Here is a 15,952-nt window from a genome sequence, read left to right as displayed (position 1 = left end):
CTTAAGCTCATCCAGAGTGTTGGGTCTTGCGTCTCTCAACTTTCTCTTCACAATATCCCACAGATTCTCTATGGGGTTCAGGTCAGGAGAGTTGGCAGGCCAATTGAGCTCAGTAATACCATGGTCAGTAAACCATTTACCAGTGGTTTTGGCACTGTGAGCAGGTGCCAGGTCGTGCTGAAAAATGAAATCTTCATCTCCATAAAGCTTTTCAGCAGATGGAAGCATGAAGTGCTCCAAAATCTCCTGATAGCTAGCTGCATTGACCCTGCCCTTGATAAAACACAGTGTACCAACACCAGCAGCTGACATGGCACCCCAGACCATCACTGACTGTGGGTACTTGACACTGGACTTGAGGCATTTTGGCATTTTGGCATTTCCTTCTCCCCAGTCTTCCTCCAGACTCTGGCACCTTGATTTCCGAATGACATGCAAAAAAAAAAAGTCCAGTGCTGCTTCTCTGTAGCCCAGGTCAGGCGCTTCTGCCGCTGTTTCTGGTTCAAAAGTGGCTTGACCTGGGGAATGCGGCACCTGTAGCCCATTTCCTGCACACGCCTGTGCACGGTGGCTCTGGATGTTTCTACTCCAGACTCAGTCAACTGCTTCCGCAGGTCCCCCAAGGTCTGGAATCGGTCCTTCTCCACAATCTTCCTCAGGGTCCGGTCACCTCTTCTCGTTGTGCAGCGTTTCTTGCCACACTTTTTCCTTTCCACAGACTTCCCACTGAGGTGCCTTGATACAGCACTCTGGGAACAGCCTATTTTCTTTCTGTCTTACCCTCTTGCTTGAGGGTGTCAATGATGGCCTTCTGGACAGCAGTCAGGTCGGCAGTCTTACCCATGATTGCGGTTTTGAGTAATGAAAGAGGCTGGGAGTTTTTAAAAGCCTCAGGAATCTTTTGCAGGCGTTTAGAGTTAATTAGTTGATTCAGATGATTAGGTTAATAGCTCGTTTAGAGACCCTTTTCATGATATGCTAATTTTTTGAGACAGGAATTTTGGGTTTTCATGAGCTGTATGCCAAAATCATCAGTATTAAAACAATAAAAGACCTGACATATCTCAGTTGGTGTGCAATGAATCTAAAATATATGAAAGTTTAATTTTTATCATTACATTATGGAAAATAATGAACTTTATCACAATATGCTAATTTTTTTAGAAGGACCTGTACATATATACGATAAAAATAACAACAGTCCATTTTTCATTAGACCCTTTTTTTTATAAATCTATTTAAATCAATTTAAATGTCTAAGTATAAAAGTAACTATATAATGAATATTCATAATTTAAATAAAATAAATACCCATCCATCATCTTGTATTTTTTCAGTGAGCTTGTCCCAATGCATTTTGTGATTACCTTACAATTTGGTCAAATGCTTCTAATTAAGCAAACTTAATATTACATGTCATTGTGGTCTGAAATGTGCATACCGTCATGTCAGTGTTGATACTACTTTCAGGCATGAAGATATGCTGTGTTCTTCTACAGTGCCAATGATGCTGTCTAGGCAGCGCACTAGGTTTTGTAAGCAAGCTAATATTTTGAAGATATATTATTTTAGAAATTTCACGACAATCTCTAGATTTTGGCCTAACTGGGGTGGAAAACACCAGATCTAATGCACAGTATCTGAAGGCAGTAGTAATTGAGTGACGTTCAGCATAGGCAGCAACATCTGTGGCTCACTGCGTATGAGATACAAGGTGCACTGCTTGCTCACTGCACTAACAGGGAAAACATCTGTCCATTTTTCTAAAATGTGGACTGGCGATCTCTGCATCTGATCAGTTTACTGGGAAACATTCTTCCCTAACAAGCAAAGAAAGCCGAGTCGTGTCCCCACAGCACGAAATGAAGTGCAGTAAGACACAATTGTGATTATTCTCGATCGTCTGGGGAGGGCAAGAGTTGTTTAAGGCAGTAAATTACACTGCAGTGTCATTTCCCAGCCATCATCTTTGTGTCTGACCTCAGCTTGTGTCTATTGTACTGCAGGAACGGCTGTTAAAACCTACGGTTTCTTCCATTCTTTTGAAAGAAAGCTATTGTTGCATCTGCTCTAGGAGGACGAGGAAGAAAAGAAGTGTTCCTCTCAGGTGAACATCTCGGCATGTGACAAATTGACTGGAGGTGGGAGACGGAAGCCTCTAGGAAGCAACGGACTGCAGAAACAAAGCCTGTGAATACCAGCAGCGTTATGGCTAGTGCGGATTTGAGAGAGAGAGACATCAATTTACTGTCGCTAGCGTCTGTGCTGATCTGATTATGATCTTATTACCTGAATAGCTCTGCAGCTCTGTATCCTTGAACCTGTGATATGAAAGGATTTGTTCATCCGAAAATGAAAGATTTTAATCATCAGTCATTTAATCAGCAAATCATTCCAAATGCGTATTGCTTTCCTCTGTGGGAAATAAAATGGGATATTTTGAACTGAAGACTGTCCGAGTTGCTCTTTTCCATATAAATAAAAACATATTGTGATCAGGGGGTGATTAACACAAAAAAGACATGTCAGTTAATGTCTGTATGACTTGAGCACTATATTCCAAGTAATGATACTGTATGCTATTAAATGTGATCTATTCAACTACTCAACTCTTAAAAATATATTTTATGAGGTTGAGTTAATAATAACAGAATGTTCATTTATTGTCCCTTTAACGTCTGTTTGCATTAGTTTGCCAACATATTATCCTTCTTTATTGGATCAATAGTTAATGCACAAAAATTTCTTATCCACATTTTTTTTTTAATGTCAATGTAAAGCCTTTACTTTATTTTAAATATTTAAGTGGAATCATGACTCAATTTCAGCATTCACAATCAGTGTTATTATTGTTAACTAAAATTAAATGAGTAAAAATTGTTTTCATAAATTGGAAAAAAAAAAGCTAAAAGAAAATATAAATATTAGATGAAAAACTTAAACTTTATTTTATTTTATCAAGGCAAAATTTGAAATAAAAATATATAAAAGCTTAATAAAAAGCTACAACTTAAACTAAAATTAGCCAAGAGATGGCTTCCAAACTCATTAGCGAGTGCTACATGAGATGGTTCTTAAATGCAATGTAACTTTAGATAAAAGTGTCTGCAAAATGCATAAATGTAAATGTGCAAACATTGACCTGGTGAACTTGGCGTGGCTGCGGAGCAACTCAATGACCTTCCCTGTGTTACTGACGGCTCCGTCGGTCAGGAGGAAGAGCAGGCGAGGATGACCTTTCTGCATGGGCTGCCGTAGGATCCAGTTGAGAGGAGCCAGTATGTTTGTGCCGCCCATGTCCGCCCGGATCTTCTTCACGTGTTCGTAAGCCAACACCAAACTCTCCTGTGAAATAAATGAGATTTGTCAAAGGGTAATTTAGTACTGGCAAAATGGGCTTACAATAAAACATGTGGTACAACGTACCAGACTGCTACCTGCTACCTGACTAGTGAAAACTCTTTCAACACCCATAATGCACTGGGCATGTTGTCGTCCAAGGCCACTCCCAGTCTGCTCCTATTGCATAGGCTTGACCAGTCAAATATTACCTTGCTTGAGTAGGAAATACTACTTAGCAAACTTTTAGTAACAATGTGTGAACTTGTCTTGTTGCGTTTGAAAGAAGAGGAATGGGGAGCACCTTCTGACCAACACTGACATTGTTTGCTATTATATCCACAGTGAATCTTTATGAGATTTATGCTTAAAAGAAGAAAAAAAAACTATTTGCCACAGAGACTTCTGAATAAGCAGTGTTTGTATGCCTGATGAAATCAGTAAGAAACTTTAATAGAAATTCATCATGTAAACCCAGACCTTTGCCAGTGGAACCCAGCAGAAAAACACAAACATCGAGCGTCTTGAGCGTCTCAGTGTAACTGGCGATCTAATGAGGGCAATGATTGAGGACGCTGACTGTGGGTCCCTGTGGGTGACCTACCTCATCGTAGCTCTGACTGGTGGCAAACAGCGTTTTGAACTTGGATCCGAAGCCCACTATGTTGAATAAGCATGCTGGAAAAAGACTTTTCAGAATCACGACCATTGCGTCCTGTGAACACACAAAACTTAAAGGTCAACGTGAATGGTGGCAGAGAAGCAGGTTATCTTATCTAGATAATGTTAGATAATGAAGATCAGATGAGGGAGGACGAGGATCAGATGGGAATGAAAAGAAGAGGTAAGGGGGTTCTATAATTCTGTATTTTGCATTACTTATAAAAAAAAATAAAAAAAATTGTAATTAGGTATGTATATATACACTCACCTAAAGGATTATTAGGAACAGAACACCATACTAATACTGTGTTTGACCCCCTTTCGCCTTCAGAACTGCCTTAATTCTACGTGGCATTGATTCAACAAGGTGCTGAAAGCATTCTTTAGAAATGTTGGCCCATATTGATAGGATAGCATCTTGCAGTTGATGGAGATTTGTGGAATGCACATCCAGGGCACGAAGCTCCCGTTCCACCACATCCCAAAGATGCTTTATTGGGTTGAGATCTGGTGACTGTGGGGCCATTTTAGTACAGTGAACTCATTGTCATGTTCAAGAAACCAATTTGAAATGATTCGAGCTTTGTGACATGGTGCATTATCCTGCTGGAAGTAGCCATCAGAGGATTGGTACATGGGGGCCATAAAGGGATGGACATGGTCAGAAACAATGCTCAGGTAGGCCGTGGCATTTAAACTAGGGGTGTGCAAAAAAATCGATTCACATTTGAATCGCGATTCAATCTTTACCGATTCAGAATCGATTCATAGAATTCCAAAAATCGATTCATTTTTTTTTTTTATGGCGTGCACGGGCGGAGTGGCAATCGGGTGAGTCGGGACTTTTACCGGTGCACGGTAGTGTTTCGAGGCTGCGAGGGCCGGTCTGATAAATAGATACATTGCAAGTTCTTGCCGCCCGCTGGTCAAACTGTGCAGCCTCTCTCCTCAACCCGTGAATAAATGCATCGATCCGCAGATCTTATGTTTGAGTTCTTAATGGTCTGTAGATCTTTTGCCAAGCGTGTCAGAGATTACGGGTTCTAAACCGCACTCGTATAGTTTTTTCTCTCTCTCATCAAAACCGAATATGTTCATCACGTTTGTGTGCATTTTATTTTTGAGATTTTACCGGAGTCTCCACAACGGCGATAGATTGAAGAGCGCGTCCGAGTGAAGACTGCGCGAGCCACAGAGAACACTGTATCCATGACACTGATAGCAGCGGCAACGAGCGCTCAGCTTGATTTCAAAAACAACAGATCTCTTACTTAATAGCGAACTAAATGAATGCTCTGCTAGTTAACTGGAGATACCCGCAAATTACGCCTATGAACGACTTCACTGGATCTAAACAAATCAATCTAACCATAGATGTTACCAGTAGCGGTGGCTTTTTAAAATCTATTTAAAATTATTTCGCAAGGGTTCTATGACATTAGTATATTTTTAGGAAGTTCAATGTGCCCAGTCGAGTTCACATTTCAACAGTCAGCCTGGTAGCTGAAGTAACGTTAGTCCTTAAACCACATTTAGCATAATTGTTTGTTTGATCTGACTACAGCACTTTAAAGCTAAATGTAAAAGCTTTTTATTTAAGTTTTATTTTAAACTTGAATTAAATGTATTTGAAAGCTGGCCAAAGCTTGGCACTTTGCACTTTTTAGTTGCAAAAGTTTTTATTTTTGTATGAAGACATAAAGTAATATCAAACTACATTTAATTTGTTGTGTTTTTTTCTTCTTTTAAATTGTGTCTACTGCAATCAATCACATAGGAAAAAGTAAACTACATTTATATACTGTGAATCGTTTTTTGAATCGAGAATCGTTTTTGAATCGAAAATCGATTTTGAATCGAATCTTGAGACAAAAAAATCGGTATCGAATCGAATCGTGACATTTTCTGAATCGTGCACCCCTAATTTAAACGATGCCCAATTGGCACTAAGGGGCCTAAAGTGAGCCAAGAAAACATCCTTCACACCATTACACCACCACCACCAGCCTGCACAGTGGTAACAAGGCATGATGGATCCATGTTCTCATTCAAATGGGGGATTGGTTGATTAGATAATTGCATTAATGAGAAATTGAACAGGTGTTCCTAATAATCCTTTAGGTGAGTGTATATACAGTATATATGTGTGTGTGTGTGTGTGTGTGTGTGTGTGTGTGTGTGTGTGTGTTTTGCCCATTTTTTAAGTTAGACAAGATTCAACTAGGCAAGATTCAAAAACAAATGAGCTGAAATGACTTGTACAGCCAATTTGATTATACTTAAAAATGTAAAGGGTTAGTTCACCCAAAAATGAAAATTAAGTCATTAATTACTCACCCCCATGCTGTACCAACCCCGTAAGACCTTCGTTCATCTTCGGAACACAAATGAAGATATTTTTGATTAAATCTGAGAGCTGGATCACTGCTACATAGGCTTCCTAAGGGAATGACACTTGACGGCCCAGAAAGTCATTAAAGAAAATGTTTAAATATTCCATGTGCCTACAGTGGCTCAACTATAAGTTTATCAAGCGACGAGAATACTTTTTGTGCGAAAAAACAAACAAAAATAACGACTTTATTCGACTATTCCATTGCTTCCTTGTGGGCCTGAGACGAGAGTTCAAGAGATTTCCAGGACGCATGCGCGAGAACTGACCTTCTTCTTCTTCTTCTACTACTATGTACAGCACGCGTCTTTCTCTGCTTGTAAGACGCGCGCTGTGTAGTAGAAGAAGAAGGTCAGTTCTCGCGCATGCGTCCTGGAAATCTCTTGAACTCTCGTCTCAGGCCCACAAGGAAGCAATGGAATAGTCCATTGTTTTTTCGCACAAAAAGTATTCTCGTCGCTTGATAAACTTATAGTTGAGCCACTGTAGGCACATGGAATATTTAAACATTTTCTTTAATGACTTTCTGGGCCGTCAAGTGTCATTACCTTAGGAAGCCTATGTAGCAGTGATCCAGCTCTCAGATTTAATCAAAAATATCTTCATTTGTGTTCCGAAGATGAACGAAGGTCTTACGGGGTTGGTACAGCATGGGGGTGAGTAATTAATGACTTAATTTTCATTTTTGGGTGAACTAACCCTTTAAGGCAGCAACTGAACTTTTTTTGTTTTATAGTGATATATATATATATATATATATATATATATATATATATATAAAATATCAGGTTCACACTGAGTTTCCACTTTTCATTTGACATGCTAATATTGCTTTAATAATACATTACAGCCATTGCCAGACATTCTAGTAATTTGCCATGTAACATTTGCATATTTAAAGCAACTCACATTAAACTAATTGCAGGGTTAAGTGCCATGCTCGATGGTAGGACTGTACCCATCATAGACACTGAGGGCGGCATGTTCCCACAAATGTTTAGACTAGTGGTCGATCGCTAATGGCTTTTCAACTGTCACCCTTGCTTGGCTTGAACCAGCAATCTTTGTCATCCAGACCTGATGCCAATAGACAGCACTGCATATTGAACACAAGGATCCAGGCCTCCATTGTGTCTCGTCTAAAGTAGTGGTATAATTTATAGCGCTGCTTTTCGACAGACTGACAGCGAGTACAGCAGTGAGTATGAGGTTAGAATTAAGTTTGTAAATATGAATGTGATTATTAAAGAAGAGTTTTAGCATTTTTTGCAGTTTTTACAATAATGTGGTCTTTCACTGTTTTGAATGATTAAAAAAACGAATCACCAATTTTTTTATTATTTGCATAATAAAACAAGTCCATCTTTTCAGAGCACTTCCTTACACATTCAAACTGAACTTGAAACACAATTATAAAAGATTTTAGTTCTTAAAGGGATAGTTCACTTGAAAATTAAAATATAGTAATTTACTGTGGAACCCCAAGCAATTACAAAAGAGTAGCTTTCAAGCTTCAAAGGCTCAGAAGAACCACCATACATAATATTTTAAATCTTCTGAAGTCCAACGACAGCTTTGTATGAGAAACTGTTAATCACTTTAAATGTTTTCACCAGAGTAAATGAGAGAATGTCTATTTTCATTTAATCAGATGATCCAGTTCACAAAACCAGATTGGATGATTCATTCACAGATTCATTTCTCCAGTTCAACTCACTAAATTTCGACTTAAATTTCAGTTTGTTCCTCACACAAAGCTATTGAATGAATTCAGAAGACTTTGAATATACCAGATCTTCGTATTAACATACTTTTATGATACTTTGATGGTGCTTTTGCATCTTTATTGGAATTTTGAAAGCCATTCACTCAATTCACAGCAAAGATGACAAGCACAATTTTTTCAACATTTCTGCTTTTGTGATACACGGAGGATATAGTCACATAAGGGTGAGTAAACAATGGCAAAATGTTCATTTGGGTGAACTATTCCTTGTAATAAATGTATCTTCCTTTCAGTGTAACTGGATACATCTGCTGCTGTCCTCTTGCACCCCACCACAATGGAAATATGACATTTCAGCATGGAGCAAGTCTTCCTCAGGGTCAAGGATATTCTGGGATGATATTATCGCTAGAATGACCTGAGCCTTTACATTAGAGACATTTGGTGTCTGTGGTCAGAAGGGGAGCATCCTCAATCAAAACCACAGTGAGTCATCTCTGCCTCGTGCGTCACGCTGCACAGCCCCGTCCACGAGCACACACTCATTCACACATATCCAATCTCAGCATGGAGACTTACCAAGTTCAATTATCGTAGCTGCTTGAGCTATTCAATGCAACAAGCTGGCTATTTTATTACAGAGCCCCTTCAACAGGCTGCTCAAATGGTGTGATTTTGTTCAGAACCACAGAGCCACATGATGTTCAGTAAAATATCTCTTTATTTCAATGTAGCAAAAACAGTAAAACTAAAAAGCTAACTAATCTCATTCTAAAATGTTTAATAAAGTCCCCACATGGCTTTTTGTATGATATAACTTAAATCGTTCCCAGTTCCTGTGGTGTGAACACGCCAAAAAGCAGGTACTTCCGCCAATCGTTATAGTAACTACAAAAATGTTTTTTTTTATTTAAAGGGTTAGTTCACCCAAAAATGAAAATGATGTCATTAATGACTCACCCTCATGTCGTCCCAAGCCCGTAAGACCTCCGTTCATCTTCAGAACACAGTTTAAGATATTTTAAATTTAGTCCGAGAGCTTTCTGTCCCTCCATTGAACATGTATGTACGGTATACTGTCCTTGTCCAGAAAGGAAATAAAGACATCATCAAAGTAGTCCATGTGACATCAGTGGGTTAGTTAGAATTTTTTGAAGCATCGAAAATACATTTTGGTCCAAAAATAACAAAAACTACGACTTTATTCAGCATTGTATTGTCTTCCGGTTCTGTTGTCAATCTGCTTCAGTGCCGCTGCTGACGTAAGACGCTGCTGATTTGTGTCTGGTGTGTGTGTGTGTGTATTCCGGTTCTGTTGTGGATCCGCGTTCAGTGCCGCTGCTGACGTAAGACGCTGCTGACGTGTTATCTGTGCGCCTGAGCTTCGTTTACAGTCTGAGGGAGACGCACGCTGTAAACAAAACAATCTTCGCAAACAGGATTTCGACACAGAGGAAGACTTGCATTTTTTTGCCCAGCCATATTTATTTGAACCCGAATACACGGACGCACCACATACACGTCAGCAGCGTCTTACGTCACCAGCGTCACTGAACGCGGATCCACAACAGAACCGGAATACACACACACACACACCAGACACAAATCAGCAGCGTCTTACGTCAGCAGCGTCACTGAACGCGGATCCACAACAGAACCGGAAGACAATACAATGCTGTATAAAGTCGTAGTTTTTGTTATTTTTGGACCAAAATGTATTTTCGATGCTTCAAAACATTCTAACTAACCCACTGATGTCACATGGACTACTTTGATGATGTCTTTATTTCCTTTCTGGACAAGGACAGTATACCGTACATACATGTTCAATGGAGGGACAGAAAGATCTCGGACTAAATCTAAAATATCTTAAACTGCGTTCCGAAGATGAACGGAGGTCTTATGGGCTTGGAACGACATGAGGGAGAGTCATTAATGACATAATTTTCATTTTTGGGTGAACTAACCCTTTAAGTTCTTCAGCAAAATCATTATGAATATATTTTAAATATATTATATATTGCCCAGCCCTACTTGGTACTATGAACCTCATGATAAACACCCATGCTAAACTTTGCAAAATGTAACAGTAAACAACTTTATTACTTCTTTAATAATAATTTATAAATCTGTTTACTCCCGTAATCTACATAAAACCATCCAATCAGATAGAAGCTTATGAACGCAAGTGGGCGATCCGTCTGAGGCTGAGGCTTATGAAGAAGAGTCTCATCGGTAAATAAGCACCGCTGTGTGTATATAAATACCCTTTTCCATTAATGGTCATTAACACGACTGAAGCACTTTGGGGTTTTAAACCATTGAATAAATTAGGATGTCTTCAAAAGTTAATGAGTGTTGGGAATGAGGGGCACAGTTAGCTTAACGCAGAAGCAGAAGCGTCCTACCTTAACTCGATTGATGTTGACCCCGCTCATGCTTCCACTGCGGTCAATGAGGAAGATGAATTCCCCCTGGACGTTCCGCAGGTCAGAGGTCGTCGAGCGGAGATCTGGGCAGAAGTTGAGCATGACTACAGGGTTGTGGAGGATGTCTTTATGAAGCCTCTTCCGAATGATGTCCACCTACACAACACACACCAGCCAGTGACAAAGCCATTACTGAAGGCGATAATGGGTAAAACTTGTGAATCTCATGAAAACATGTCACACATTACACGACAGAACTAAAACAAAGTTATTTCTTTTCATAAAGCCGATTTTTAGGAATATTAAGAGATATTAATGTTTGCATATTATTGATGGATATTCTCATGCAATATTTTGTAGAAAAATGTGCTTCATTATATGAGAAAAATACATAAATAATATGCAAATAATTTTTTTAAACTGAATATAGTATCTCTTAATGTTCACTCAAGTCCCCATGTGGCTTTTTGTACGGTCTATATAGATAAATATGAACAAATATAATTCTGCCTTGCATTTATTTAACGGACAAGTGTGAGAAACACATTTTAACATTTTATTTAGAATTTTGAACATTTGCATCAAACATTTTGAATTATAGAGTAAATACATACAGTTCCGTTCAAAAGTTTAGGGTCTATAAATTATAAATAAATAAATAAATAAATACACAAACATACACATTAGTGCTGTCAATCGATTAAAAAAATATAGCGCCTAACATTCAAGTTTTTTATATATTTTAATATCATTTTACATTTAATCTCCAAATAAATGTAGAAACAACAAAGACAGTATAGCCTATATTTTAAGTATTTGTTGAATGGCATCTTTCTTTGAAAGAAGGCCAGTATCACCGAAACCAATACTGTCTCTATGAAATAGATTTTTTCTCAAATTTACCCATTAATTATAGACATTCAGCATTACAGTACACTATCAATTTTAACATTTATTAAGCTTTAAAATATATAACAACTTTGAATTGGCCCAGTCAGACCGGTTCAGATTTTTACTGTTCAAGCACTGTCTGGATATACATATATTTTTAAAAACATTTTTTTATATAAGTATAAAAAGAAATGTAGCCTTCTGTGCACTTGTCAGAGCTCAAGATCATTTTGAGGATGGTAATGAGCCTATTGTGCACTTCTCTGAAGAAAGTACTTCAGATTAGCGATGTATTTCAACCACTTTACATCGTTTCAATTGGTTGTTCCATTGTACATTAAATTTCTTCTTGGAAATCTGCCATTTCTCTGCTCAATTAAAAAAATAACCTTTGGAGGAAATAGCTTTCTTTTACATACATAAACGTGTCCTGTATAAAAGAGCTTGCTTGGATGTGCACAAAGATGTTCATTTCCATGCTTTTTAGCTGCTAATCACCTGACTATTTTGAAAAATTCAGATTCAAGTACAATTTCAGAGAAAATGTCATTCAGGTTTGGAACAACGTGGGGGAATAAATGATAACAGAATTTTCATTTTTGGGTGAATAATCTTTTTGAGGATATTCAATGTTATTCAGCTCACTTCAGTAAAGGATTGATAGAGACAGATACTGAAGCTGTTATCCAAGATCAGAATTTTGAAAATCTTTTACAGGTCTTGGATTCCCCTCTCATGCTTTAAAGATTTAATACATCCCAAAGGTGGTGAAGTTAACTCTTATGTCGCTATGCAATAGGTAGAAACACTATGGACTCAGCTGAAGACCTTTGACAGTTTCCATAGAAACCTCTATTCATTGCTGATCATTTTAGGGCTGAATGTTCTCTCCCTCCTGTTGAGGAACAGCACTCACTTAAGGAAGCAAATGAAGCTTTGCGCTGCTGAGAAACATGGATATGTGCCAGCATTTCCACTTAATGTAACTACTTCCTGAAGTGATGATTAGCAAGAATCAGCAAGAGATTTTACATTAATTGGATAACCTAACTAAATTTGATTTCATACTGGATTTTGAGTATGATTGTCATTAGGCTAAATCTAGCTTGACGTTAAAAAACCCTGAATATTTTAGAAAATGACTGGAACCTACAAAAGTTTGGGATCAGCAATTTTTTTTTTTTTTTTTTTTTTTTTTTTAAAGACTTTTATTCTGCAAGGATGCATTAAACTGATCCAAAGTGATACTAAAGGTATTCATAATTAGAAAATTGATTTATATTTTAAATAAATGCTGATCATTTACATTTTTTATCGATGAATCCTGATTTTTTTTTTTATCATGGTTTCCACAAAAAAAAACTGAATATTGGTAATAATAATAAGATATGTTTCTTGAGCAGCAAATCAGCATATTAAAATAATTTCTGAAGGATCATGTGACACTGAAGACTGGAGTAATGATACTTTTTTACTTTTTAACATTAATATTGATACATTTAATAATTAATCAAATTTTACACACATACATTAATAAAATGAATATATACACACACAGAGCACACTCACCGGCTACTTTATTAGGTACACCTGACCTGTTCAACGCAAATACTGTATCTAATCAGCCAATCACATGGCAGCAACTCAATGCTTTTAGGTGGAAGACATGTGTCCGAAATCGAATACTTCCCTAAAAACCAGTATGCGAAAAACAGTACGCCAAGAGTAGTATGTCTGAATACATAATATTCTAAAAGTAGGCAAAAAATACCCGGATGACCTACTATTTAAGTACAATATTCAATATTGTACTTAAGTAGTATTTAAGTATTTATTGTACTTAAGTAGTAATTAAGTACAAATAAGTACAATATTCTGATGATTCTGCAACCTTCAGATGCTAGGGTCAGAATTTGGTGTAAACAACAGCATGAATCCATCCTGCCTTGTATCAAAGGTTCAGGCTGCTGGTGGTGTAATGATGGTGTGTGTGTGTGGAATATTTTCTTGGCACACTTTGGGACCCTTGGTACCAATTGACAATCGCTTCAACACCTGAGTTTTGTTGCTGATCATGTCCATCCCTTTATGACCACAATGTATCATTTACTGATGGCTATTTCCAGAAGGACAACGCACCATGATGTCACAAAGCTAAAGTCATCTCAAACTGGTTTCTTGAACATGACAAAGAGTCCAGTAAACTCAAACGGCTTTCCACAGATCCAGTAGAGCAGATTTGGGATGTGCTGGAATGGGAGATTCGCATCATGAATGTGCAGCCGACAAATCTGCAGCAATTACGCGATGCTACCATGCCAACATGGACCAAAATCTCAGAGAAATGTTTCTAGCATCTTGTTGAATCTCTGCCAAGACAAATTAGGGCAGTTCTGAAGGCAAAACAGGGTCCAAGCATGATGGTGCTTGCAAGACGTACCTAATAAAGTAGCGATAGAAAGAGTGTATATTGTCCCTTTATGAAGCCACAATGTAATATATACTGATATATATACAGGTCCTTCTCAAAAAATTAGCATATTGTGATAAAGTTCATTATTTTCCATAATGTAATGATAAAAATTAAACTTTCATATATTTTAGATTCATTGCACACCAACTGAAATATTTCAGGTCTTTCATTGTTTTAATACTGATGATTTTGGCATACAGCTCATGAAAACCCAAAATTCCTCTAAAAAAATTAGCATATTTCATCCAACCAATAAAAGAAGTGTTTTTAATACAAAAAAAAAAAGTCAACCTTCAAATAATTATGTTCAGTTATGCACTCAATAGTCAATACATGGTCGGGAATCCTTTTGCAGAAATGACTGCTTCAATGCGGCGTGGCATGGAGGCAATCAGCCTGTGGCACTGCTGAGGTGTTATGGAGGCCCAGGATGCTTCGATAGCGGCCTTAAGCTCATCCAGAGTGTTGGGTCTTGCGTCTCTCAACTTTCTCTTCACAATATCCCACAGATTCTCTATGGGGTTCAGGTCAGGAGAGTTGGCAGGCCAATTGAGCACAGTAATACCATGGTCAGTAAACCATTTACCAGTGGTTTTGGCACTGTGAGCAGGTGCCAGGTCGTGCTGAAAAATGAAATCTTCATCTCCATAAAGCTTTTCAGAAGATGGAAGCATGAAGTGCTCCAAAATCTCCTGATAGCTAGCTGCATTGACCCTGCCCTTGATAAAACACAGTGCACCAACACCAGCAGCTGACATGGCACCCCAGACCATCACTGACTGTGGGTACTTGACACTGGACTTCAGGCATTTTGGCATTTCCTTCTCCCCAGTCTTCCTCCAGACTCTGGCACCTTGATTTCCGAATGACATGCAAAACTGAGCAACAGTCCAGTGCTGCTTCTCTGTAGCCCAGGTCAGGCGCTTCTGCCGCTGTTTCTGGTTCAAAAGTGGCTTGACCTAGGGAATGCGGCACCTGTAGCCCATTTCCTGCACACGCCTGTGCACGGTGGCTCTGGATGTTTCTACTCCAGACTCAGTCCACTGCTTCCGCAGGTCTCCCAAGGTCTGGAATCGGTCCTTCTCCATAATCTTCCTCAGGGTCCGGTCACCTCTTCTCGTTTTGCAGCGTTTTTGCCTTGATACAGCACTCTGGGAACAGCCTATTTGTTCAGAAATTTCTTTCTGTCTTACCCTCTTGCTTGAGGGTGTCAATGATGGCCTTCTGGACAGCAGTCAGGTCGGCAGTCTTACCCATGATTGCGGTTTTGAGTAATGAAACAGGCTGGGAGTTTTTAAAAGCCTCAGGAATCGTTTGCAGGTGTTTAGAATTAATTAGTTGATTCAGATGATTAGGTTAATAGCTTGTTTAGAGACCCTTTTCATGATATGCTAATTTTTTGAGACAGGAATTTTGGGTTTTCATGAGCTGTATGCCAAAATCATCAGTTTTAAAACAATAAAAAACCTGAAATATTTCAGTTGGTGTGCAATGAATCTAAAATGTATGAAAGTTTAATTTTTATCATTACATTATGGAAAATAATGAACTTTATCACAATGTGCTATTTTTTTGAGAAGGACCTGTATATATATATATATATTAATTATTCCATTTATCAATATTAACATTTAATAAATAAGTTAACATTTTCTGAATTCGCATGGTTGGAAATAATTATTTAAAATAGAATTATTTTACTCTATTAACAGTTTTATGTTTCTCTTCAGGCTTACATATCTATTTTAAAGCTGTGGTTTCCATGTCAAAAAAACTACCATGATACTTTTAGGTAGCTACTTCTTTTCAGTGACCAAAATCATTCCTTAAAAGTATTTTAATCTGTTATATTACATGCTAATTTGCTAATAGACCCCTCTGCCCCAAACCACGACTTGAGAGCATTCTTTTAAATAAGTACCACATCCTATTTAGTTTATGATCCTGGCTGCCAAAACGAAACAATAGTCTTTTCTAGATTTCTTTACCAATTATATGTAGTATAAAAAACTAGTTGTCACGGACCACGGTGTTGTACT

At 38.0% G+C, this 15,952-nt stretch overlaps 1 protein-coding gene across 1 annotated transcript in view; it reads right to left on the bottom strand.

The window, feature by feature from the left end:
* Window positions 1-15,952, bottom strand: part of vwa5b1 (von Willebrand factor A domain containing 5B1) — a 58,990-nt gene that overhangs the window by 36,271 nt on the left and 6,767 nt on the right. The window contains exons 7-9 of the mRNA XM_056258031.1: window positions 10,529-10,705; window positions 3,944-4,054; window positions 3,143-3,345 (exon numbers count right to left, since the gene is read on the bottom strand). Coding sequence (XP_056114006.1) covers window positions 3,143-3,345; window positions 3,944-4,054; window positions 10,529-10,705 — 491 coding nt within the window. The remainder of the gene's footprint in view (window positions 1-3,142; window positions 3,346-3,943; window positions 4,055-10,528; window positions 10,706-15,952) is intronic.

Source organism: Rhinichthys klamathensis, unplaced genomic scaffold (genome assembly GCF_029890125.1).
Source record: "Rhinichthys klamathensis goyatoka isolate OS25496 unplaced genomic scaffold, OSU_Roscu_1.1 h1tg000147l_1, whole genome shotgun sequence".
Classification (NCBI taxonomy): Eukaryota; Metazoa; Chordata; class Actinopteri; order Cypriniformes; family Leuciscidae; genus Rhinichthys; species Rhinichthys klamathensis.
The sequence above is the reverse complement of the archived record's forward strand: the minus strand, read 5'-3'. Positions and strand labels throughout refer to the sequence as shown.